Source organism: Cydia fagiglandana, chromosome 13 (genome assembly GCF_963556715.1).
Source record: "Cydia fagiglandana chromosome 13, ilCydFagi1.1, whole genome shotgun sequence".
In the NCBI taxonomy this organism is placed as follows: Eukaryota; Metazoa; Arthropoda; class Insecta; order Lepidoptera; family Tortricidae; genus Cydia; species Cydia fagiglandana.
The window spans coordinates 5422847-5448833 of record NC_085944.1 but is presented as its reverse complement, the minus strand read 5'-3'; the positions used below and the strand labels follow the sequence as shown (position 1 = coordinate 5448833).

Here is a 25987-nt window from a genome sequence, read left to right as displayed (position 1 = left end):
CAGCCGGGACATGTTTTTCTACGTGTGGGTTGACGAAGCGCTCATGGAGCACCCCGGGAAACTGTTTCTCGTGTGCCTGTTCAGTGGCTGCCGACAACTGTGCTTGCTGGGCGACCGCAATCAGCTCGGATATATCAACAGAACTGACGCAACGCTGATGTATCACAAGTCCTCGAAGTTCTTCAAGCCTACCGGTACCTTAAAAGAGTCATACAGGTGTCCAGTTGACGTAATGGCCATCTTGTCTAAAAAGTTTGACTACGACGGACGCGTGTATTCAGCGTCGAATGTTCTGCGCAGTTTGAAGTGTAAGAAATTTACAACGCTTAGAGATGTTCCGAGATCGGAGGGTACAAAATATTTGGTGTTTAAGCAGGCTGAGAAGAAACAAATGAAGGAGGCTGGGTACGACGTGTCGACCGTGCACGAGTACCAGGGCAAGGAGGCAGCGCGAGTAGTGCTGGTGAGGATGTCGCGCAACTTGCAAGAACCCCTTTATAAGTCAGAGCCTCACCTGATTGTGGCCATTTCGCGACATAAAGAGTCGTTCATCTACTACACTCCTGTTAGTGATGAACTAGCAGAATTAACCGATGTGTCGATGTTTACTGATGCCGATCTAAAAAAATATCAATACATACCTGTATTACCTGTAGCTGTAGATTACGCGCATAACGATGTAGTCCTCGCTCGTCTTGTAATTCAATATCTTTCAACTCAACCACATCTCCTCAGTCTCCTAGCAACCCAAACACAATTTTATAATAATAATTTAACTGACACAGCAAACAATCCTCAACCAATTATTCCTTTGCCGTTTGAAAGTTCCGATGTATGTGACCCTCCTGAAATGTATGTGCCTTCTAGTAGGTCCTACCATTTTCAACTAACTCCTTATTCGCCTCCTAAAAACTCCGGTCATACTACGGCTGTTACCTCTTTTCAACCTGAGGACTCACAGTATATTCCGGATAGCATGTTAGATGCCTCTACGTTCGATGACGAACTTACCATTTTTGTAAGACTTACTTTTATGTTAATTATTATTTATGCCTTTAAACGCATTATTTCGGAAATTGTAAGAACATTATTTGTAGTTGTGGTAGCATTAATGTTAAAACGTATGTTTTCTTCTTTCTAATTATGCTATTGAATATAACTTGAAATAAAAGTGCATTTATTTGTATAATAAAGTTTTTGATAACTTTTTTCTCTCGTCGGTACAGTTCGGAAAGGCTATATTACCTATTGAAATTTTTCGGAAAAGTCCATTTTCTCATGTAGAGACACGTTCTTTACTTTTATGTTGCATGGTAAGTAAGTTTATTGGTCGGAAGCAAAGGGCGACGCCCGACTCGACCCTGCTCTACTGCTAAGGCATTAATGGTCTTAAAAGAAGATTCTAGGCATTCTAGTTTAGGTTCTTCTTGTATTAGAAAGCATAAATAGTAAATGTTGATGCAAGTACGCAAGGAATGTCTTTATGTACGAGTCGCGAGATGTGTTTCCTGAGCCACTTAGCCAAACAAAAACACGTTTATACTAAAACATGTAAGTATTCTGATGGTAACTAGAATGTGTGGCAATAAAGGCTACTTTGGTGGTCACTATGTACTTGATGCTGTCTGTGTATTTTATAGTCTTATTACTCTTATTAGGAGACGTCTGAAGCATTAATATTCATACTATTAGTAGGCAAGTATGATTAATAAAAAGTAAATCACGATTTACGACAACAAATTATATTACACATGTATTTATAAATAAATAACAAAATACAGATAATTAAGTAAACTTTGCTTAGTGTTCAATAGAAGTGGCTACACATAGTAGAAATGTATAAAAGGGTGCATTTCCATTTTTTGCTATAAAAAAAGAGTGTTTCATTCCTAGTCATAGAAATATTAATATAAGTAGTTTTTACATTTTTCGCCATTTGTACAAACATTAACACACTTAACTGACTTTTGGTAGATCTTTATCACATTGCAATAAAGCTTAATTACGTATGGCCAGTTCACCATTCGACTCCCTTTAAGCCCGAAGGGATTTACACTTTTCAAACATTTTGTATGGCAAATCAACTTCTTAAGTGTCCTTCGTTGCTGTGGTCATGCTTAGTTATCCAGAAAAATAACTTTTATAATCCTTATTTCATGGCATTCGAATTTACCAAACATGCATTTTGTGGTATTCCTATGCTATTTCCAAATTAAACCACCTACTAAGCATGTTAGTGGAACCTGTGGCCCATTTTATAAAGCTACAAGTTACAATTTACAAGCCGAAGTCTCTTTCTAACCCTATGTGTTAGAACGAAACTTCCGCTTGTAAATTGTAACTTGTAGCTTTATAAAATAGGCCACTGATATAACATTTATTGTCACACTGTGCCACTATTGTCCCTTGGAAATTACAGCCTGGCAAAAAAGAGTAGAAATTAAAAAGTGGCAACACTGTAGTGTTGTCCCGTTCTTTTATATAAATTGATTTGAAAGGGACGACACTACAGTGTTGCCACTTTTTCATTTCTATTCTTTTTTGCCAGGCTGTAGGACAAAATAACAAAAAAAAAATGTCACTTACTTCTACGGGACTTAATAGGGTCTGTGGCACGAAACTGTCTCTCACTGATATATATAACTTTCGCTAAATATTGCATGGCAAGTTTCATACTTCACTGTTGTGTGAAGTTGACCCGTCCCAGTAAATTGTGGCAACTACTGAGTGCCGTTGGAAAGTTTCCAAAATTGCGAAATTTTCACATGAAAAATTATAGTCATCTCATATTTTTATATGAGAATCGAAATTTTCCATTCCCAAAATAAAAGTTTCCTTCATAGCCTGTGAAAATTTTCTGAAATTTCCGAGAACTCTTCCAACTTTTTGGTCACTTTCCGCAACTTGCACATATGTATGTAGTGGTAAACTGGCCCTTAGACGTCACTTTAACCGGGACTCGCGGTTAAAAGTTAACTATAGACCGACCGCTTAAATGAGTCCTCGCCTGCGCGGTACGGGGGCGACGGGGTAGGACGACGAAGGGTGGCGGGGAAGGTGCGGGCGGCAGGCGTAGGGCGCCGGTCGGTCTATATGAACGCTACGTGCCGTTATCGGTCCCGAACATCTTCCTCAAGGCGTCCTTGTCTTTGCTCTCCTTATCCTTCTGCAGTTTCCTTATGTGCGCTAGTTCCTTGTCCACCGTTGGGCCCATCGCGGGGTTGAGGGTCTTCAGCCGGAGGAAGTCCTCTTCCGCGAGCGACGGGTTCCACGCTCCGACGTGGGCCTTCGCTCGTCTATATAGAGCTTTTTCATTGTCTGTGAAATATTTACAGATTAAGAGTTAGGGCCTTAGGGCGGGTTGCATAAACCACACTTGACAGACTGATCAACATCACTCAGCAAAAAATTATAAAAATTCTCGCGTGAAAATATTAAGCGAACACTTCGGTGACAGACGGTTTGATGCAACCGACAGACCATGAAATGGAAAGTTTGTAATGATTTTGATAGCACGCGCAGTGCAAGTGTTCTTTTAAACGTGAAACTTCTATGAAATTATGACGTATAAATAACACTTGCACTGCGTGTGGTATCAAAATAGCTGCAGACTATTCTTGGGCTAACTCTAACACATTCGGCTTCCTAGCATTCTCCGAAGAATCAAGTGTAATCAATCTTTGAAATGCAATAAATAACTGTGCCGTCACGTGTGTGTGCAGTATAATGGCCTGCGCACACTGGCTGCGTGTGCGTGACGTGCACGTGCGCGTGCGGCGTTGTAGTACACAGATCCTTATGAGAAATGGTACACCGCTTGCGTGACGTGTGCGTGTGCGGCTCCAACATTTTAGCGCACGCACACGCGCACGTCACGCACACGCAAGCCGGTGTGGCTCGGCCCTAATTGTCAAATATCAATTCGGTCGTTCGATCGACTGGAAGGTGATCCGCCGTACGTGCTATGAGACCGAGAAAGAGATATTTTGACCGGACCAAGGTCTCGTTCCGGTACGCCGGTCTGTTACAGCTTTTACGTTGCACCGACTATAAAGCAAGCATACCTTTGTCGTGTTCCAGCACGGTGTTGCAGTGTTCGATGACCGCGTAGTACTCGCCTTTGATGAGTTTGCACTGAGCGTAGTTCAGTAGTAGGGGCAACTTTATTTTGTTCAAGTTGATCCATTCCTCGTCACATTTTCTTTCTCTGTTGAAAAAAATGTTTTGATGGCAAAGTGTGGTAGTGTCATTTTGACTTTGGGAAGCTTTCATGGTGGCTCCAATGGTAAGCCCTAAAAGGGTTTTACGTTTTAGAGAATAGTGCAACTTTAGGTTAGGCTACATATTTTCTTATGATATGACAGTAATGCAAATCTTTACATCATAAAATGGGGTTGGCCGGTCGAAGTATTTAGCAGATGGCGCCATCATAGCTTGCCCTGTCAATCACTAGAATTGTGTCAAATTTTGTTTTTATTATGCCCTTTAAGCCAAATCTCATAGAAAAGGGGGAAAGCTATAAAGGCGCCATCTATGCAAACCTTTGACAGTTGCCAACCTCATTTGGTTCTATCTCTACTTGTTGGTTTGTCTATACAAGCAAGCAGAGTGGGCAACGCCCATGTAACACTCCTGGAGTTGCAGGCGTCCATAGGCTTTGGCAGGCGTGGCTCACTCCGCGATTTGGTCCGCGACGCAACAAGTAGCTGCAAGTACATCCGTCCCACACCAATTTTGGTGGCTGGCCATAGGCCGCGCGTGGCGCTTGCGCGACCTAGCGGTCATATCTGTCCTAATCGTAACAGACGCGTTTTGTTAGAGAGTGAATCTTCTGTACTTAGTACTACTATTTATTCTGTGTAGTGCCTTTGGTGACGTGGTAAAGAAAAAAGTTAAGTGTCACAAGACAAAATAGTTAATGTACCTTATCATAAGCTGTTCGCAAATAGCAATGGCCTTAGCGTACGCCTCCTCCGCCTCGCCATATTTATTCTGTCCGTATAGCCGGTTCCCCTTCTCCCGGAGGCTGGGCACCAGCTAGGGAATGCAAATCGGTTATTTTTTGTATGGAAATAACCGCGGTTTCGGTTAATAACCGATTATTTCCATACAAAAAATAACCGAAAATAACCGATTTGCATTCCCTAGCACCAGCGCCAGCCGCTCCTGCGAGGAGAGCTGCCACACTTCCTTCTCGTACTCGTCGGCTCTTTCTACTCGAAGCAGTTCTACAACGCAATTTGGTTTGACCAACTATATGTACCTTATCATAAGCTGTTCGCAAATAGCAATGGCCTTAGCGTACGCCTCCTCCGCCTCGTCATATTTCTTCTGTCCGTACAGCCGGTTACCTTTCTCCCGGGGGCTAGGCACCAGCGCCAGCCGCTCTTGCGAGGAGAGCTGCCACACTTCCTTCTCGTACTCGTCGGCTCTTTCTACCCGAAGCAGTTCTACAACACAATTTGGTTTGACCAACTATATGTACCTTATCATAAGCTGTTCGCAAATAGCAATGGCCTTGGCGTACGCCTCCTCTGCCTCGTCATATTTCTTCTGTCCGTACAGCTGGTTCCCCTTCTCCCGGAGGCTAGGCACCAGCTCCAGCCGCTCTTGCGATGAGAGCTGCCACACTTCCTTCACGTACTCGTCGGCTCTTTCTACTCGAAGCAGTTCTACAACACAATTTGGTTTGACCAACTATATGTACCTTATCATAAGCTGTTCGCAAATAGCAATGGCCTTGGCGTACGCCTCCTCTGCCTCGTCGTATTTTTTCTGTCCGTACAGCCGGTTCCCCTTCTCCCGGAGGCTGGGCACCAGCTCCAGCCGCTCTTGCGAGGAGAGCTGCCACACTTCCTTCTCGTATTCATCGGCTCTTTCCACTCGAAGCAGTTCTACAACACAATTTTTTATATAAAGGAAACGTGGGAATGCTACTCCTACCTTTACCTATACTCTGTACCTTTAGGTATTCAAATAAAAGTAAACAAAATCTACTAGTGATCTAAAAGACTTTTTTTAGGGCTCGCCTCATCTCTTGACGCCTAAAAGCCTGTTTCTATTTAATTAGTGAAGTATAGGTCAATTTGTCTCACATTCGTAACAAAATCAAATAGTTGATTTTTTTTTAAACTATAAGTGTCCTTGTTTGAGCTGCTGAGATGGAATGTTTATTTTCTAAATCAGTTTAACATACCTATGATGAATTCTAAATCACATGGCTCCTTCATCAAACTGTCCAAGTCAGGGTAACCAATGCCTTCTGTGTGCAGTGTCATAGTGCATGCATGTTTCTTCTTACTAGTCTCCTGCCCGAGCTCACGCAATGTTTTCGATACAAATGGATAGCTGAATACTAGCTGAAAAAAATTATATAAACAAGTATTGATATGTGACGTTATTTATGAAAAGGGACCTTATTGTTGATGGCGCTTACGCCATTATTAACGATGCTCCGATATAAATACAATGCCGCGCGACGCTGTGCGGCGTAACCGCCATTCATTAATAAGGTCCCTTTTCATAATCGGGGGGCACGGCAGTGCCCCCGCCAAGTCGAGCGCGAAGCAAGCACTGCCGTACCATCCTTTACTGGAACCATTTCGCCGCATTTTCAGGCCCCTATTTGAGAACCTCTGGATAAGACCAGAACGCAGAAATTTTGGTCATCCAGTAAGCTATAATCACATACTTAAAATCCAAAATTTCAAGTCTGTAGGTCATTTAGTTCCGAAGTTAAGCGAAAGCAAAGTTTCGCATTTATGAAACTCACTCATGATCATCAGAATAGAACTAGTACTTCCCATAAACTCAGAGAGCTGAAATTTGGTACAGAGTTAGGGTTTAATGGCCACATAAAGGGAAAACCTAAAAATATTGCAATATCAGTCACGTTTTAAAGATCTAAGAACTGCATAAGTAAGTTTGTAATCCCATATAAATATATGATATTACAAAGTTACTGTTGCAGTTCCTACAAATAGTAGGTAAAGTAAAGGTACACTACGATGTACGATGTGAGTATGAATGAAGATATGTTTAGTTATGATATGTGTATACATAGTATGGGTATGAGTACCCGAAAAGAAGGACTGCCTACAAAAAGAGATGAGATCCCATCAAAAACATTACATGTAAAAAGGTGCAAGTCTCGCAACGCTTTCACTACAAAAAGAAGTGAAATCCCACCAAAAACATTCTGTAAAAAACTAGCCAAGTCTCGATGGAGCTGCTTGTTTATCTCTAAAAAGTAATGAAATCTAGACAAAGTCGTGCCAAGTCTAAGGTTCCTTACTGCGATTTCTTTATTATTATAGTTAATGTTGTGTGACTTGGCCGTTGAAGGGTACACAAGGGTACAAAACCAGGTGCTCCATGACACCATTGCACCAATCTGCCATTGCACCAAAAAGAAGGGTTTGTTTCAGGCTCGCCCATACATAAGTATTATTGAAATACGCAGCTTTATCAAGCCTACAATTGACTGGTTATTGAATCAACGTCTTCCAAGTGGCAATTTTCCATCGTCAATGGGTAGCGGTTCTGGCGACAGATTGGTGCAATGGTGTCATGGATCACCTGGTTTTGTACCCTTGTGTACCCTTCAACGGCCAAGTCACACAACATTAACTATAATAATAAAGAAATCGCAGTAAGGAACCTTAGACTTGGCACGACTTTGTCTAGATTTCATTACTTTTTAGAGATAAACAAGCAGCTCCATCGAGACTTGGCTAGTTTTTTACAGAATGTTTTTGGTGGGATTTCACTTCTTTTTGTAGTGAAAGCGTTGCGAGACTTGCACCTTTTTACATGTAATGTTTTTGATGGGATAGATAATGCCATTAATGCCCCATATAAGGTAGAAGTACTAGTGCTCGACGCTGCACTAGTATTCAACATGGGCACTATATGTCAAAGTGACAAGGATTAAATTTGAATATAGAGAAATCTTTGCCATTAAAATTTAACCTATATTACATTGACATAAACTGCCCATGTCGAATACTAGTGCAGCGTCGAGCACTAGTACTTCTACCTTATGGTTTGTTTAGTTTTGCAATGATAGATCTAAAATTGAAATATGTATACCATGATTTCTGCATGAACCCTTATATAATAATAAATAAGTATAAACAGCATCACTTTTCTAACATATTGTGGAGAAGTATTTTTACTAATGTACCTAGTAATATCATTGAAATTATTATTATTATTTATTATTATTTGTGAAGCAGGCAGGCAGTTGAAATAACTGATAATGCCTGTATCTGGAGCCATCAATCGAGTTTTCAGTGTTGAGTAGAGTTTGCATTGTGCTTTTCTAGTTTATTCTTAAATTCATTGACACTTTGGGCCGATACTACGTCCTCTGGGAGTTTGTTCCAAGCTTTGACCACTCTGTTGCTGAAGAAGTGTCTATGAGGATTATTGTAGGACCTGCGGGACATCAGCTTATACTGATGACCTCTCAGACGGTTGTTGTTATTGCGTTCTAGCATCTTATGGAAATCTTTGAGATCATAGTGTTGTTATTGCGTTCTAGCATCTTATGGAAATCTTTGAGATCATAGTGTTGGGTTAGTATTTGGGAAATGTATTCAAATTTCAGAAACTTAACTTTCCAGAGTCATGTTTTTTAAATCTGTAACATAAATGCTGACCAACTGCTGAAAAATAAGCTAAGAATAGTCAATGCACTATGTAGATAACATAGTTTTGATGTATTAAATAAAAATTAACATAATAATAAATAATAATTTAGCCTTTATACGTCACAAGAGGGTTTGGGCTATAGTCCCCACGCTAGCCCAATGCGGATTGGGGACTTCACATACACCTTTGAATTGGTTTCCTCACAATGTTTTCCTTCACCGAAAAGCACATAAATTCCGAAAAACTAATTGCTATTGAAAGTTGGGCGTCATATCCACTCAGCCACCACCGCTAATATATACTTCGAACATACAACACAACACACACCAGAACATACTTCTTTTTTAACAGTAAAGCTGGCCACTTCACCAACGGCCATCATTTTGACTATGGACTCCCAAACCTCCAGCTTGAACTTGTGACCGATGACTAGAACCATGGGCTCCTTCTTGCCGATCTTCCTGCTGTCGTCAATGAGGACTCTCTCTTTCCCACACTTCCATGTTTGAAAATGGAAGTGCACCTGGAAAGGGCAGAAAATTTTTTAATGTGAAAAATCCACTGCAAATGTAATTGCATGTGCTTTCTTCAGAATTATAATTGAGGAACCTACATTGGGGATTCTGGCAAGTTTACTACCAGAAATACAATGTTACATTGTATACCTTCGAAATAAATAGTTTGGCTAACTAACTTTACAATTGCAGAAGATTGCTGTGGTCTGCTTCTATGAATGAGTACATAGTTATTATAAAGAATAAATTAATACATATTTACCTTGCTTCCATCAGATATTGGTTTGTATTTCTGCCCAGCATGAATTACATTTTTCACGATAGGTGCTGAATCACTCATTTTTAACACAAATAATTATGTATCTAGGCCTCACTGATTGTGGGAATAGTAACTTGTGATGTGATTAAAATCTACAGTACAACCTCAAATCCAAAAGAAGTCGAGGACTACGGAAGATATGGATAAAATTTTGGCTTGTTATTAGTCGATACACAGATTACAATTACATTTTTATGTATATTATATTAATTCACAACAGGTCACAAGTCATAACAAGCAAGAGATTCAAGAGAAAGATAAGATAAGGAAAATCAACCAATTGACATTTCTAATAGGCAGTTTACATTCGCGGCTCGTGGCTCGGCTCGTGCCTCGGCTCGCGGCTCGTCTCGTGGCTCGCAAGAGAAGAAGAATGCATTTGGGGTGTAGAAAAATAGCTAATTACTATTATATATTTTAAATATGATTGATATTAATTATATATGCGCTGAATACTCATATGGCATATAAAATAGAAATTACTATAAAAAAAAATGTCTCTATCGATTTACAATCGATTCGATTATTCTTTACGAACAAATCAGTCACCGCTTAAAATAATCAATTATTGAGTAATATGTTATCATTAGGAGACTTCAGTTTTATCATTTTTTATTGACATAATCTCATTTTACATACCAAAAAAAAAATTTTGGAAACAGACCTTTTTCAATCGATACCTTACTAATACTGTGGCAACATTAACATGTAGAAAAAAAAGTTTACTACCAACAACACCAACGCCAAATTTGATAGGTGGTGGACGGGTGTAGTGAAAGAAAACTCATTTTAATTCCACTCTTTCTATTCGTATTTGTGTAATTTAAAAAAAATTTGATAACTTAGTTTCGCAAAATAATACTCAGACTGCAAATTCCCGTCGAAAGAGCTGGACGTGTAGATTACAATGGCTGATTTTCTGGAATCTGAAGCGGAGGAGAGCGAGGTTAGTGTAAAGATCTTGGTTGTTTTGCGTTTTTGATTACGAATACATTTCTTAGCAGTGTTCTTGATCATGTTGTTTGGATTTGTAGTGTACTAACGAAGTTCTTGCAATTGTAGGTTGAATCCGATGACGAGCAACCAGCAGAGCGCAAAAAGCCGAAGCGTAAAGCTGCAGTCCAGAGTGATGATGAAGAGGAAGATGAAGAAGGTCAATAAACGAGCCACGTTTGTCCTTAGCGTTGATTTCATGATTATACGAAACTATTGAGCAATATAGATTTTCAAAATTCGGGGAATATATTAGGACAGCAAATATAAGTAGGGTTATTTTCTAATGACACACTTTCTTATTGTGTGAAGTATTGGTGCGTACTTTGGAACCGTTAGTAATTTCTTTTGGAGTTTTTGAGCAAAGCCAGTTTATATATAGTTAATTTTTGTTAGTTTAACAGAGAAAATGTAGGCAGAACCTAGTTTAATTCATAAAAATCTCATTTTATGTATTTAATGATGCATATCAGTGCTAGGGAATGCACCCGGTACTGAGTTTGTATGGCGAGAACCGGGAATTCCCGGTTCCGGTACTGTATATAAAAAACCAGTACCAGGAGCACTCCGTAATCAGTGCCCATGATTCATTATTTAATCTATTTGGAAGCGTACTTTCTAACCTCCTTTTGTGGTCCCAACACTTAAATACATATATAAAAACTAATATTGGTGAGCCCAACACAAAAATGTAAATTAAATTACTAAGTTCTTGTCAAATTTTATCAGTCACCTCTATTAGTATTTAGTTTCCTTATATAATAACCTTAGAATAGCTAGCATATTATATTTATTATATGCAAATTATAATATCTCAGACTTACACATAGATATCACACTATAAGGAATGGTACACGCACAACACCATGTTATGTATAAATATGAAACTGTCTGTGTAATTTCATTGTGAGTTATGTAGAGTCAGTCCAAGCTAACTCGGCAGCAATTTTGATAGCATGCACTGTGCCAATGTTATTATCAAAATCATTGCCAATTTAGCTTGGTCTGACTCTACATGTGGTATTTGACTTATGTTTAACTTATTAACCGCCATAGAATTTTTCATTGAGCTTGCTCATGTTGCTGGTGGTATGGGTATGAAATTACACAAAGCTTTGTCTTATTTATCAGACAGCAGCGAAATGAGCCCAATTTTGTTTGTCTAATATATTGGTATGGCAGTTAAAAGGTTAATATTAAGTCTAAAAATTGTAAATATAAACAATTGGCTAGCATTTTTATCTCCTCTGTAATTAAAAATCTGTAGTAGTTTACTGATGTCAATATTATATTACAGATGATGAAGACAGACTCAGAGAAGAGTTAAAAGATTTAATAGACGATGCGCCTATAGATGAAGACAGTGATGGGGAAGACTCGGATGCCAGTGCTGGACCAAAGAAGAGAAAAAAAAGTGATGACGAACTGGATGACAGGCTAGAGGACGAAGATTATGATCTAATTGAAGAGAATCTTGGTGTAAAAGTTGCTAGGGTAAGTTTTACCAAAAAACTTAAAAAAAACTGCATCTATCCTAATAGGCCTATTTTTAGAAAGCTGGGATAAGACCCAGACAAATATAAATACAATTGTTAGCCTCTATACAATTTGATTTATTAGAAAAAGACATGCATTATTAATTCATAAAGTGGGTATGCAATTTTTCGGCTTTGTGACTTATGAAAATCTTTTTGGGCTTTGACGAGATTTGCCATGCTCACTCACTGGAAAGAACTCTGATTTTACTGTTATTTTTGCCAAAGGAACATCTTTATTCAATAAATTAGTAATCAAGAAAGAACTTCAGAAAAATACGTAAATATTAAATTGCATTACATTACGTAAAAACATGAAGTAAGAAAGCCCTATGTTTGTTGTCAACTTTTTTAAATAGTAATAGCATAGACACAGATTCTCCCAATGCTGTCATAATGCATTGAAATCTGAAGTTAAGTTTGATTGTTGACAGAATAAATTCAAGCGTCTGCGCCGTTTGGAGGACGACGACAGCGACAACGAAGGGGCGGATGACCCTGAGCTGGAGAGAGAAGTCATCGCCGAGAAGCTGTTCGTTGCTGGCTCTGATGAGGTAGTGTACATTGGTTTGGACCAAGGTAACTTTCCACGGACTTATGGTGACAGAGTGTAAAAATGCCATCTCATCAAAAGAAAAAAAAATTGCTGCAAAATAACAAATAACTTAGATGGATTCTAATTAGAATTATATAACAAAATGTATGGTTCTGAGTAAGATTTTGAACTCAAGATACATATAACTAGCATAATAAAATTAAGAACGCATTTATGACGCTTTGAAGTTGACTGGTAGAGAATGCCTTAAGACAGTAAGTCCGCCATTTGTACCTTCATGTAATGTGCAATAAAGATGAAATACTTAAATAAATATATAAAATAAAGTGAGAAATTTAGTAAACAGAAAACTTAAGAAAACAAAAATTCAGGGTACATTGAAAGCCACCGACGATTGTGACGAATATAGAATGAGTGACGAAAGCAGAATAGGACTAATTTAAGAACTTGGCGAATAACGAATGGGACGACCCAAGACGATACTAAATTCAGTAGGTGCCGACAAAATACAAAAACAACAATAATATCCCGATTTTTTTAAATGAACGTTACTCTAATGTAATGCTTTGACAGTTGTAGTTCTTTTAGTTTCTTAATACCTATCTGAAACCCTAGGTTTTTATTGTGCAACAGTTACAATATTCACACGAATCATTCATTACATTAAAAATAACCATATTTATGGAACTTACTAGAACCGAAAAATACTGACGTTAGTAAATATAATTTATTTTATTAGAGTAGCTATTTAAAAATAATGTTAATAACATAAAATGGTTGCCCTAATTATTGTTGGAGTGATACAATCTAAGGGTTTGAACTCCAACGTGAATAGGGATCAGGCATTCTCTTCCAGAAACCAAGACATGAGCAAAGCTATTTTGAGTTTACCTACTTAATAAGTATATTTACGCGGAAATTGCCGCGCGAATCAGCTCGGTCCGTGTAGACGTGCCTCGGGCGAAGCAAACGTACTCGCGGCTACAATGCCTTAGGCGAGCACGTCTCCCTGCTTCGCGCGGCAATTTCCTCGCGAGACGGATCGTTCCGTGTGGACCCGTCTAACGACCCACATTGTCTCCTCCAGGAGGATGAGAACCGGTCCGAGTCGGCAGCCCCCCGGGAAGTGGAGTACGACGAGGAGGGCGAGGAAGGCGAATCGGACGCCGACGATTTCATCGTCGACGACGACGGCAAGCCCATCGCCAAGAAGAAACGGAAACCTATATTTACTGATGCGTAAGTAATAGTTTTACAAGGGGGCAAAGTTGTTGTTTAACCGCTCGTGCTAATATTGATACCCGAGCAAGCGAAAGATTTCAAAAGAGGGTTAAACAAAATTGACTGTGACCCCCGAGTGAAAGACAAAATTTTTCACCACACCAACCCGAAGTAAATATTAAATGTAAAATATCAAACAAAATCAATTCCAAATGAATATTATAAATATTTATCATCCAAAATCATTATTTAAAAGTCAATTCTACCAGCAAACATATGAAAACAACTCAAAATTTGCATTTGATTACTTCACCTTACATGTGAATAAAATGCAACTTTGCTATCAGTTTTTGAAGTGCAAAGTAAGCCTTTCCGAACTGGTGTGGTGAAAATATATTAGGCTTATTATGGCTAGCCACTAAAATTGGTGTGGACCGGATGGACTGAGTGAGCCACGCCTGCAACAATATAAATTTAAATTGGCAGGTCGTTACAAGAAGGCCAGGACATATTCGGCGTCGACTTCGACTACGATGAGTTCGATAAATATGGCGATGAGGATTCAGAAGAGGATGATGAGGAGGACTTGGACCAGTATATTTCTGACGACGAGGAGGAAGGTGACAATCTGGACTTTATGTTTGTAGTAATAAGGACTAAAATAAGTTAACTGCAATACGAAAAGAATAGGAAAAACTGTATCGCCCGTGATAGTTTTTTTTTTTCTTTTTTTCGAAATATTGTGTAATCGCTAGGAGACATCACAGCACAGTCTCTGCTTAATACATAACGATTAAATTAAATATTTAAAAAAATGCCACTTCAAACTGCTGGATCGATTACTATGAAACATAGCTAAGAACCACTGCAAGAAAACACGCTTTTACGTAAAAAAACATCGAAATGGGCCCATCCTTTGGAGAGCTACGATGCCACAGACAGACAAACATTTTCGTATAACATAACACCTTGCTTTTTCCGTCGGGGATTAATAGTACATTATTGTCGAGGCTCGGAAGTAGCTACTTGCAGGCTGAGGATTCGTTTTAAACGGACGACCTTGGGAGTCCGTTTAATTGAATCCGAAGCCAGCAAGTAGCCTTCCAGCCGAGTCATATATAGTGCTTTTCTCAAAAATGGTGCAAGAAACATAAATATCATAGAAACATTTTACAAAAGCAACGTTCTTACGTATATATTTTCACAGAGAAAAGCCCTTGCCGCCTTTTTATTTTTTTAATAAAAAAATAGAAGTGTATTTTTCTGCCGAAAATACGCCAACCTATTTGAGACAACTAAATAGTCGCGGTACTAATCATCTGTTTGGCTGTTTAATGGGCCTGTGCCTTCATTTGATATGGCCATTTGAACTTTTAAAAAGTTTGGAACTCGACAAATAATGGAATTTGTATGCAACATTGCAGTCCCAAAATCGAGACTGCAATGTTTTTAACTTTTTAATTTTTGACTGACCATAAACTCCGCGCTTCGCGACCTATTTTTTAGACGGCAAAGTCGACTTTGCCGTCCATTTTTGAGAAAAAATAGTAAAATTTGTAGTTTAGCCTTTTTAGTATTCCCGTGTCTATGGTTCATAATAACTCCTTGTATTGTTTTAGGTGAAAGGAAACGCACAAAGAAAGGCAAGGCGAAGCGTCCAAGCAAAAAGTCTATCTTCGAGATATACGAGCCCAGCGAACTCAAGAGGAGCCATTTCACAGACCTAGATAATGAGGTTAGTGCCCGTTTTAAATGACTATAGACACTAGAGGTGAGGTCTCGCACATAACATGTCACGTAATGTTCTAAATTCATCTGTTCCTTTACTAGAGTTAGACCAAGAAAAGTTAGCAACGGTCTTGATAGCACACGCAGTGCAAGTGTTATCTTAACACATTCTGCGCCAAGAACCCGACTATTGGGTACACTGTTTGTAGCGATTACGCGCTCCATACGGCGAAACCGTGGCTACGCTCTACGAGCGTAACCCGTAGCACTTAGTGGCAATGAAAGTGTTAAACGTCAAATTTCTATGAAATTATGACGTATAAATAACAGTTGCACTGCGTGGGCTATCAAGATCGTTGCAGACTTTTCTTGGTCTAACACTGCCTTTTTTTTTGCATTGACCTCGACTCTCCTGCCGATTTATCTATTAACAACCATACCATAGTTTACATTTTTGTCTAATTATTGAAGCTCTCCGAATTCTAGGAAGAGCTCTTAAGTATCATTCAGACACTTAAAAAAATTCCAACTATACTTTTTTTTGTTCTTTTTATCTGCAATCGGCTGTTTCAGCCAAAATCAGATGATCCGTCTTTTTGAGGGTTCGGAGAGGTATAAATAAATAATAAATAAATAAATAATAAATATTGGGGACATCTTACACAGATCAACCTAGCCCCAAACTAAGCAAAACTTGTACTATGGGTGCTAGGCGACGATATACATACTTATATAGATAAATACATACTTATTATACATAGAAAACACCCATGACTCAGGAACTGCCCTTACTGGGATTCGAACCCAGGACCATCGGCTTCGCAGGCAGGGTCACTACCCACTAGGCCAGACCGGTCGCCGGTATTCCATTAAATACTGCGGCTAGACCAACTATACTAAAAATATTTTCATAGATCCGCAAAACTGACATTCCGGAGCGCATGCAAATCCGCGAGGTGCCCATCACCCCCGTGGCCGAAGGCAGCTCTGAACTGGAAGACGAGGCCGAATGGATATACAAGCAGGCCTTCCTCAAGCCGCCCGTCTCGAAAGCGGACTCGCAGGAGTCCCGCGAGAGGACTCGAAGGTCAGTATATGAAAACCTCACTTTCAAAAATATTTTTAAGAAGGTATGGAGTCGGGTTTAAGGGTTCTCAAAGATCAGCCAAGCATAAGTGGATCTTTTGATATTTTTATCTCATTTGCGGCCTGTTACGTAACAAAAAATTAGGTACATACTTAGATATCTAGAAATCCTGTATTCTTCTCAACAAGTTGATGCGGTTGATAGGGACGAGCTGGCTTATTAAATCTTAGGTATTAACACATTCACTGCCCCCAACGCACATGTGCGTTCACCGTCATACAAGTTTGTTCCTAGGCCACGCCCCCTGGCAGTGAATGCGTTAAAGTCGATATTTAAATGAATTTCTATTACATTCAGGGGTCCAAGCACAGTGGTGAAGATCCGCCAGGCGCTGGACTTCATGAGGAACCAGACGCTGGAGGTTCCGTTCATAGCGTTCTACCGCAAGGAATACGTGCAACCGGAGCTCAGTATCAATGATCTTTGGAAGGTCTACAAGTATGATGCTAAGGTATGTTTGTTTTTAACTTTCGGACGCCAATGACCGATATATCCCCACCGCAGGTCCAACGCCAAAGACGGATTAATCGGTCACAGACTACAGAGCAACATAGACCTAATATACATAGAACATTCAATTTCAGTTTTGATACTTCGGTTAATTTGGGCCATTCTACTTCGTTAATAAAACTTTCTGATGACACAGGATGTAATTTAGGGAACAGGATCCAAATCTCAAAAACCTGTCAATATTTGAACTTTTTGTGAAATAAAAAACATAATGTCAATGACAAATCCTTTTCGCTAAACTATGTCCTAAGTCTCTTATATGCTAGATCCCTTATTTACAACACTTAAATCCCTCAGACATTTTGGACCAAGGAAAATCGCAGGTTTTCAGTAATTTTAAACCTTTATTTTTGTAAGCAGTTTTTCATACAATTTAATTAATTAACGATCATGCAATGGAAGTTCTGGATATTAATATTAAAGAGGTGCTAAATAAAGGCTTATTTCGCAATGTCTTCAAATGTTTAATTAAAAACGTTTTCATTGCCCAGTGGTGCCAACTAAAGCAGCGGAAGGAAAACCTCCTCAAACTGCTGGAGAACATGCGAGAGTTCCAACTGGACAAGGTGATGCAGAACCCCGACGCGCCCATACCCGAGAACATGAGGCTCATCAAGGACGAGGATATTGACAGGTTTGTCCCAGTAATGCTCTTGTTTCCTAGGATAGCGGTGCCGTCATATAGCGGCCGTCTATACAATTACTACGACATCCATATTTAGCGGTATTATTTAGTATGGAGGCGGCCGCTATATAACGGCACCGTTATCCTAGGAAAACCGAGCTTAACCACCACTGTAGTCGTGCGGACCAACGCTCGCGCCGCCCGGCACCGACCGCGATCAGAATGTATAGACTTTGAATGAATCTGTTTTGGATGACAGCGGCGGCGCGCCGTCCCGCGTTAAGGTGCAGTGAGTTCAGAAAACGGAGTTTTTTAAAAGCCGTAGCTCTTTTTTGGATCACGATACAGCTGCCATACATTCAATTAGCAAACTTGAGGGCTTTTTCTACTGATTAGAGTGATTAGAATCCTAAGTTTTTGACTTTTGCTCGATAGAAAACGATCACGAACATAGGTCTAAAACGGACTTTCAAGATTCGTAACAATTTGTGCACAAAAGATAAAAATATGAAAACTGCTTCTAATAACGCGCAATTGTATGCTTGAGCGACTACCAGGATTACTTTTTTTTTTTATTTCACATTCAATGAATAAGTTCCAAAATATGATATCAGCGGTTCCGTGCACGCAACTTCTTTGATCAGATGCCCGCTGGGCTCGGATCAAAGCACACGTATCGCAAATTTAATTAAAATGACAGTTGATTTTGGCATTTATTTCGACATTAAGGTGGTTCTCCTTGCTCGATTTTCATACAACTTTCTTGGCACCCTAGCTCCTATTATATAGGGTTTCTTCACTTGTATATGTAATGTTTGGGTAGTATATATATTTCTGTCTTCGCTTAACGTAAAAAAATACTAGATTTTGATTAAAATTATTAAGAAAAAAGCCTTTGAATATTGGTAAAATTTTGCCTCATTGCTTGTTTGTGTGAGTGATGCTTATAGTATCGGTGTAATTCTAACATGGCGACTTCATTTGACAAGCAATCATTTTTAATTTGTCAAAGGTGTAACAGATGGCACTTTAAAACCGCAACACAGATTACCTGTGTATTTTGTTTTATTTTCACTCAATAGAGGGAGGTATATTTAATGCACAAAGCATGTTACGAGTATACCTACTCATTTAAGAATCTCCTTTCTGATATAATTTCATTCCCAGATTTAATATAACTTAATAATTATTATGATTATTACACAATAAAATACATTTATATATTTATAGAAAGGTCAGTCCAAACAATCATTCGCGTTACGGGTCGTCCACCGAAAACCCTTGTGAATTCTGCTTTCGTTTCGGTAAATGTTCTCTGGAAAAGCCTATATTTATTGTAACAATGATTTTTAAACTAAAATACCTAGATTTTTCTCAAAAATATATAGGTATGTGGAGAAAAATGTCATCTTCTTGTAAATAAACAAGATTCTATAATATCTTCTGCTTGTGCATAACAATAACATTAGTAGATGATATTTTTAGGGTTCCGTACCCAAAGGGTAAAACGGGACCCTATTACTAAGACTTCGCTGTCCGTCCGTCTGTCTGTCACCAGGCTGTATCTCACGAACCGTGATAGCTAGACAGTTGAAATTTTCACAGATGATGTATTTCTGTTGCCGCTATAACAACAAATACTAAAAACAGAATAAAATAAAGATTTAAATGGGGCTCCCATACAACAAACGTGATTTTTGACCAAAGTTAAGCAACGTCGGGAGTGGTCAGTACTTGGATGGGTGACCGTTTTTTTTTTGCATTTTTTTTGTTTTTTTTTGCATTATGGTACGGAACCCTTCGTGCGCGAGTCCGACTCGCACTTGCCTGGTTTTTTTTCAAAAATGCTGCCTTTCACCCGAGTTAAAACACTCTACTTTTCATTTCGCATACGAGGAAAGTAAAATGCATGTGTTTTTTTAAATACATTTTTATAGTAGGTATTTTCAATTAACAATTTGGCCAAAAGTAATTTATGGAATGGGGAGTCAAATATCAGAATGGAAATTGTATAACAAATCCATTTATACAGTGCCGGATTTACCACTAGGCTGAGTAGGCTGAAGCCTAGGGCGGCAGATTTTAGGGGGCGGCAAATTTGGGTCAAAATTGTTTATTTTGCTGTTCAGATAGGGTCGACCAGAATTTTGCCGCTCCCCTATTTATATGTTAAATTTAAAATTTAAATAACAAGCATTATTTGTCGATTTTGCCGTCCTCTGTCATGTCAAGACCCGTTATATTGAGACAGACAGATGGCCGGACGGACAACAAAGTGATCCTATATGGGTTCCGTTTTTTTCCTTTTGAAGTACGTAACTCTAAAAATGTACCTTTTATTTTCTCGAAAAAATTTCGCGCTCGCTACGCTCGCGCTTTCATTTAGATACCTACATTTTTTGGGACCCATCTGACTACATGGTAAATTTGGGATGGTCGGCGATTCTTGTGTCTTCGTGGTATTGAATCTCACTAAATTGTTCCGACCCCATGCCGAAACTCAGGATAGAGTGCTCTCGATATCAGATACAACCTAGAAAACCTATAAGCCAGGCGGATAGGGGCGGCAAAATCGGCATAGCCTACGGGCGGCAAATGTCTAAATCCGGCACTGCATTTATACCCAAATTTCAATTGCTTATTGTAAAAATAATAATAAAATCGTACTTGGAATTGGAACCTAAACTGCTCTAGTGCAGAAACGTATCATTTCCTGCACACCTTTTACAACAACAATGACCCTCTTTCATATATTCGGTCAAATTGTGCTTTTTGAAAAACTAATTATTAGACCAGCGGTGGAACAAAAATGGGTTTTGATAACATTAAAGTTTTTTCTTTTTTGATATGTTATTGTAAGCATGTTAAATAACATTCATGTAAAAAGTTAGAAAATTTCAGGTGGTGCGTTCGGCCATATTTAAATTTTCAATTTTTGCTAAATAACTATGTAAATATAAAATTAAAGTTACAAAAAACTTTAACATATTCCATAACACTTTAATTTATCCACAATATTCGGTTTTTAGAAATCTGGAACAGCTGCTTTCTGGTGAACGTAAAAACAGGAATTATTATGTAAATACAGAATTAGAGTAGCTGATATTGCAAAATTACGATATTATCTATCAACTTAGTATACATGTAAAAAGTTAGAAATGTAGACAATGTGCTTGTCTAGATATTGATTTCTCGTTAAGCAGTATAGCCAATATTGAATTAAAGTTTGTAGAGTTAATATTACACGGTCATAATAAAGATCTTACTTCTCACACAAAAGATTAGAAATATAAAATCACGGCGACACTAAATACTGACACGTAAGTATGCATTCCGAGCTTATATTAAGTTACATTTCAAACGCGCGGCGTTTGCGCGCGCCGCGCTGTGCGCCGTGGCAGGAGGCAGCGATCGACGGTCGCGGGCTAGCGGTTAGCGCGGTGCCCTTAAAAATACGCAAAGCGTTTATAAAATTATTATCAATGGTAAATAGTTATTTTACACAGTACACTAATGGAAACTTACCTTCCCTTATTTATTTCTATATGTACTAGGGATTGCCCGCGGTTTCGTTTACGTAGAATTCGTTATCGTATTAAGTATAGAAATAATAGATACATTTGAAAATTATTTTAGGTGCATTGTCATACAGATAACTACCCTTGTTAAAGTATTCTTCAAATTCAATACACAGGTGTCATTTCAATATAATTTTGCGTAATTTGGCGCTTTTAGGTTATAAATGACTAGCGACATATATCTTTTAAGAGCGATCATCTCCGATAATATTTACTTTATCATAAAATCAATTTCAAACTGACGTTATTCAATATTTATCATTTTAAAGTCAATATTACCAACCAACTGATCCAATTTACCTACGGTAACAACTCAAAATTTGCATCAAATTAAATGCCACTTTTCTTATCCGTTACGAACAATCAAGAGGGCCTTTACGAGCTGATGTGGTGAAAATTTTATTTAACCTTCGTCCCTTGAAACCTTCACTACGCTCAAGGTTCAACTTTACGAACCACTAACTACGCTCGTGGTTCAATTTTAGAATGTTTGAATTTGTGAATGTGCTTCCTGCCTCGCACAGCCAAACTGTGGAATGAACTGTCCGATACGACCTTCAAACCTTCAAAGACCCCCATCTTAAAGGTCGGCAACGCGCTTGCAACCCTTCTGGTGTTGCGGGTGTCCATGGGCGGCGGTAATCGCTAACCACCAGATGATCCGTCTGCCCGTTTGCCTCCTATTTAATAAAAAAAAATGATTCGCTTGTTTGGGTATCAATATTAGCACGAGCGGTTAATCAACAACTTTTCCCCTTGTAAAACAAATAAATAAGGTAGCTGAGGTGCAGGCATATGAGGCCCGGCGGGTAACAAGGCCCAGCATTCAAAAATAGCAGTTGCTCCCTATTATTCCCAATTATTCTGAATTTGTACTTGTTGCTAAGAAGGCCCACTGTCAGTGCAGGTAAAAAGGTCTAGTCTCGGGCCTTATTGAACGTATGAGATGAAATATTAGATTAAAATATTTTAAGATAATTTTCAATATTTTTAATCTCTTATTAATAAGGTCGATTTGAAGAAACTTCTATGAAATTATGACTTATAAATAACACTTGCACTGCGTGGGCTGTCAAAATTGCTGCAGACTTTTCTTGGTCTAACTCTAATAATTTTTCACTTGCTTTATTGACCTAAAGACGTTTTAAAGAATCAAAAAGTCTAATAACATTGAGGCACTTATACTTTTTAAAGGCAGTAACTAATTACAAGTGACTTTTTTTTGTTAATACATAGGTAGGTATTTACGATCATCATCATATATTTAAGAGTATGACTCTTGTCGGTGGAGCAATTTCCATGTTTGGCGGTCCTCCGCCTTCTCTTTGACAGCCCGATACGACACGACTTTGATCTTTTCCTTTATTTGATCCATGTACGCTCTCCTTGGTCTTCCCCTCTTCCTGTTTGCTTCAACTTCCCCTTCTATGATATTTTTGATAAATTCGTCGTGTCGTATCAGGTGCCCAAGCATCCTTCCTCTTCTATTGTCTATAGTTCTTAACAAACTCCTCCTCTCTCCTACTACATAGGCCACACTGAATGTTTTGCACTACTGGCCACTGGTAAACATTTAAATTATGAATTGTATATTTAAAAAAAATACAGGCTTTTGATTATGGAATGTGACAAATGTTGGCGACAAATCGATCGTCTTTTGTTTTTAATGGCTTGTCAAAGTAAGTCAGTGCGTTGAACGTGGCTTTAACGCGAAAATATTTTTAGAGCTATGATTTTGTTATGATTTTAAAAGTTCGCTTACTCCGCAAGAGTGTAGTGCTTGCCTTCAAAATGCTTTTGGGATTGAAGCACCACATCTGAGCATCGTGAGGCGTTGGTATGGTGAATTTAGTAGAGACAGTATTATTCTAGATAATGATTTTCGTGAAGGTCGACCGTCCACGGCGATCATTCAAGGAAACGTGGCTACTGTGAGACGACTCATTGAAGAAAACCCACAAATCACCTATGACGAAATTTGAGGACAATTAGGGATAGGTATGAGACAAATACAAAAGATTTTACAAGAATATTTAAAAGTCGGGAAGCCTTGTTGTCTTTGGATTCCTCACGAATTAACTTCAGTCCAAAAACAGGTACTTTTTGACTGGTGCCGAGAAATGCTGCGTAAGTACAAGCAAGAAAGTTCAAATGCTGTATATAACATCGTTAGAGGAGATGAAATCTGGATTTACTGCTACGATCCGGAAAAAAGGCATTAGTCCAGTCAATGGGTCTTTCGAAGGTGACAGGAGGCCCATAGAAGTTCAACAAGCCAAAAGCGTTGCCAAACATTTTGATCGTCTGTTTTTTTTAAACGCGACTTTTTTGTACCATACTTTTAAATAATAAAAGAACGTTAAATACTGAGTAGTACACTACCATTTGTGTGCCCGCAGTCATTGAAAAAGACCGCGAGAGACGACCGAGAAGCCGCATCCTCCTGCGTCATAATAATGCGTCCACCGATACCGCAATAAAGGCAAAAACATTTTTTAATTACGAAAACGTGGAAAATGTCTCTTATACGGATTATAATCCAGACATTGCACCCTGTGACTTCTATCTATTTCCCAAAATTAAGGATTTAATTTGGGGTTTGACATTTAAGACCCCGGATAAGGCAGTTACTACGTTTCATCACCACGTCGAAAACATGCAGTCAAGTGATTGGGCCTCATGCTTCCAAAAATGGTCTGAGCGAGTGAATATGTGCATCGAATGTAAAGGGAAACATTTTGAGAAGCAATAAATGTATTATTATGGTTATAAATGATTTTATTCAAAAGTTACGCAAAACTTTCAGTGCGGCCCTCGTATGCGTAAAACCTCTTCGTTAGTTTTCTTTTCTTTTACGATAGAATTGCGAAAAATAGATATTTTGCAACGAGTGACGAATTTTAAAACACGGTCAAAGGGAGTGTTTTAACGTGCTTATTATAGCACCGGTCGTAATGTAGCACCAGATGTACTGTAAAAATTATGTTAAAAGATAATACTTACTGTTACGAATAAATATTTTTACTGTAAAAAAATATCCCACCAAACACATTTTCATGTAAATTTTGTTGCTAAGACGAAACCATAAGACTCGCACTGTCAAAAAGTTGTCAGATCTCTTGTCGAGCCAAGCTTCAAACTCTACAAGCCCTAACTTCACTAACTCTACACCTTAGTCAAAATATGTGGCTTGGCTGTTTCGCTACCGCCACATGGGCATAAGGTGAAAAATTTATTAAATTCATTATTTTTAGGGTTCCGTACCTCAAAAGGAAAAATACTGAACCCTTATAGGATCACTCGTGTGTCTGGCTGTCCGTCTGTCACAGCCTATTTGCTCCGCAACTACTGCACCAATAAGTTGAAATTTGGTATACACATGTAAGTCTCTAGCCCAAGGATACATAAATAATAGAAATTCAAATAAAGGGGTCACTTTTGAGATGAATGATAAATAGAAGAAAAAAAAACTATATCTTGTTATAATTAATATAAGAGAATTAGAATATGAATTAATATAAAAGAATTTTGTTAGAATTTTAATTAGTATAAGATAGATATGTATATTGTCATGTTATTTTCTCGAACTCCCCATCGGCATACAAACCTCCTCAAGGTTTTGCCCACGATGGGTCTTGTAATAATAATGTACTTTATTTAGCTTATTGTTCAATAAATTAAAATATATATATATATAATAATTAATATATTATAATAATTATTATATTAATTATATATATATATCAAACGAAGGGGCTCATTGTAAGAATCTCAGATATATTTTTTCGTAATTTTAAAATAAATAGTTTAGAAGTTATTTAAGAAAATACGCAAAAAATGACCATTCCCCCTCCCCCCTTATCTCCGAAACTACTGGGTCTAAAATTATGAAAAAAAAAACACATATTAGCTCTCTTCCTATAGATGACAGGAAAAACCTATTAGAAATGTGCAGTCAAGCGTGAGTCGGACTTAAGTACCTAGTTTTCCGATACCTACGGGTTTTTTAAAGACTACTCACTTTTCTCTAAAAAAAATATATTGTTAAAAATTGTGTAATGTACAGAACCCTTGGAACGCGAGTGCGACTCGCATTTGGGCGGTTTTTGTATTATACTTACATACAATAGTTCTTGTAGAAACGAAACGGCCAAGCCACACACTTTTGGTGTAGAGCTAGTAAAGTTAGAGGGCTTGTAGAGTTAGAAGCTTGGCAAGAGATCTGATAACTTTTTGACAGTGCGAGCCTTATGGTTTCGTTTGGGCAACATTGTACATCAAAATGTTTTTGATGGGATTTCACTTCTTTTTGTATGTTGTTTATGACAATCTTCCATCCCCTAATTTAAAGGGTTGGGGGTGATTTACTATTAAAAATCCTGAAATAAGTATCTGGGGGCATCTGTTACACAATGTACTTCTTACTGATTCCCCATATAACCCTTCACCCCGTAAGGGTAAACTTTGGGGTTGAAATCTGCCTTCACCCCGTAAGGGTAAACTTTGAGGTTGAAATCTATTCTATATCCTTCCCCATAACAATACCTATCTACATACCAAATTTCAACTAAATCGGTTCAGCGATTATTGATTTCCCATACAAAA

The 25987-nt window shown here is 38.4% G+C and overlaps 2 protein-coding genes across 4 annotated transcripts in view; one reads left to right on the top strand and one right to left on the bottom strand.

The window, feature by feature from the left end:
- Positions 1-1726: 1726 nt before the first annotated feature.
- On the bottom strand, positions 1727-9747 carry LOC134670056 (aryl-hydrocarbon-interacting protein-like 1). Of its 3 annotated transcripts, none has more exons than XM_063527722.1 (6): positions 9433-9747; positions 8993-9178; positions 6197-6359; positions 5264-5450; positions 4065-4207; positions 1727-3318 (listed from the first exon to the last, which is right to left on the bottom strand). In XM_063527722.1, the coding sequence occupies exons 1-6, from the start codon at positions 9508-9510 to the stop codon at positions 3101-3103; spliced, it is 975 nt and encodes a 324-aa protein (XP_063383792.1). In that variant the 5' UTR covers positions 9511-9747; the 3' UTR covers positions 1727-3100. The 3 variants fall into 3 exon arrangements, with proteins under 3 accessions (XP_063383792.1, XP_063383794.1, XP_063383791.1); XM_063527724.1 differs by lacking the exon at positions 5264-5450 and adding an exon at positions 5708-5894 and having other exon boundaries at positions 9433-9746; XM_063527721.1 differs by lacking the exon at positions 5264-5450 and adding an exon at positions 5486-5672 and having other exon boundaries at positions 9433-9746.
- Positions 9748-10204: 457 nt separating this feature from the next.
- Positions 10205-25987, top strand: part of LOC134670110 (transcription elongation factor SPT6) — a 51680-nt gene continuing 35897 nt past the window's right edge. Inside the window, exons 1-10 of the mRNA XM_063527799.1 lie at positions 10205-10435; positions 10552-10642; positions 11780-11976; positions 12452-12571; positions 13661-13812; positions 14281-14414; positions 15414-15529; positions 16437-16609; positions 16967-17120; positions 17671-17813. Of these exons, the coding sequence (XP_063383869.1) occupies positions 10397-10435; positions 10552-10642; positions 11780-11976; positions 12452-12571; positions 13661-13812; positions 14281-14414; positions 15414-15529; positions 16437-16609; positions 16967-17120; positions 17671-17813 (1319 nt within the window). The 5' untranslated portion in view covers positions 10205-10396. The remainder of the gene's footprint in view (positions 10436-10551; positions 10643-11779; positions 11977-12451; positions 12572-13660; positions 13813-14280; positions 14415-15413; positions 15530-16436; positions 16610-16966; positions 17121-17670; positions 17814-25987) is intronic.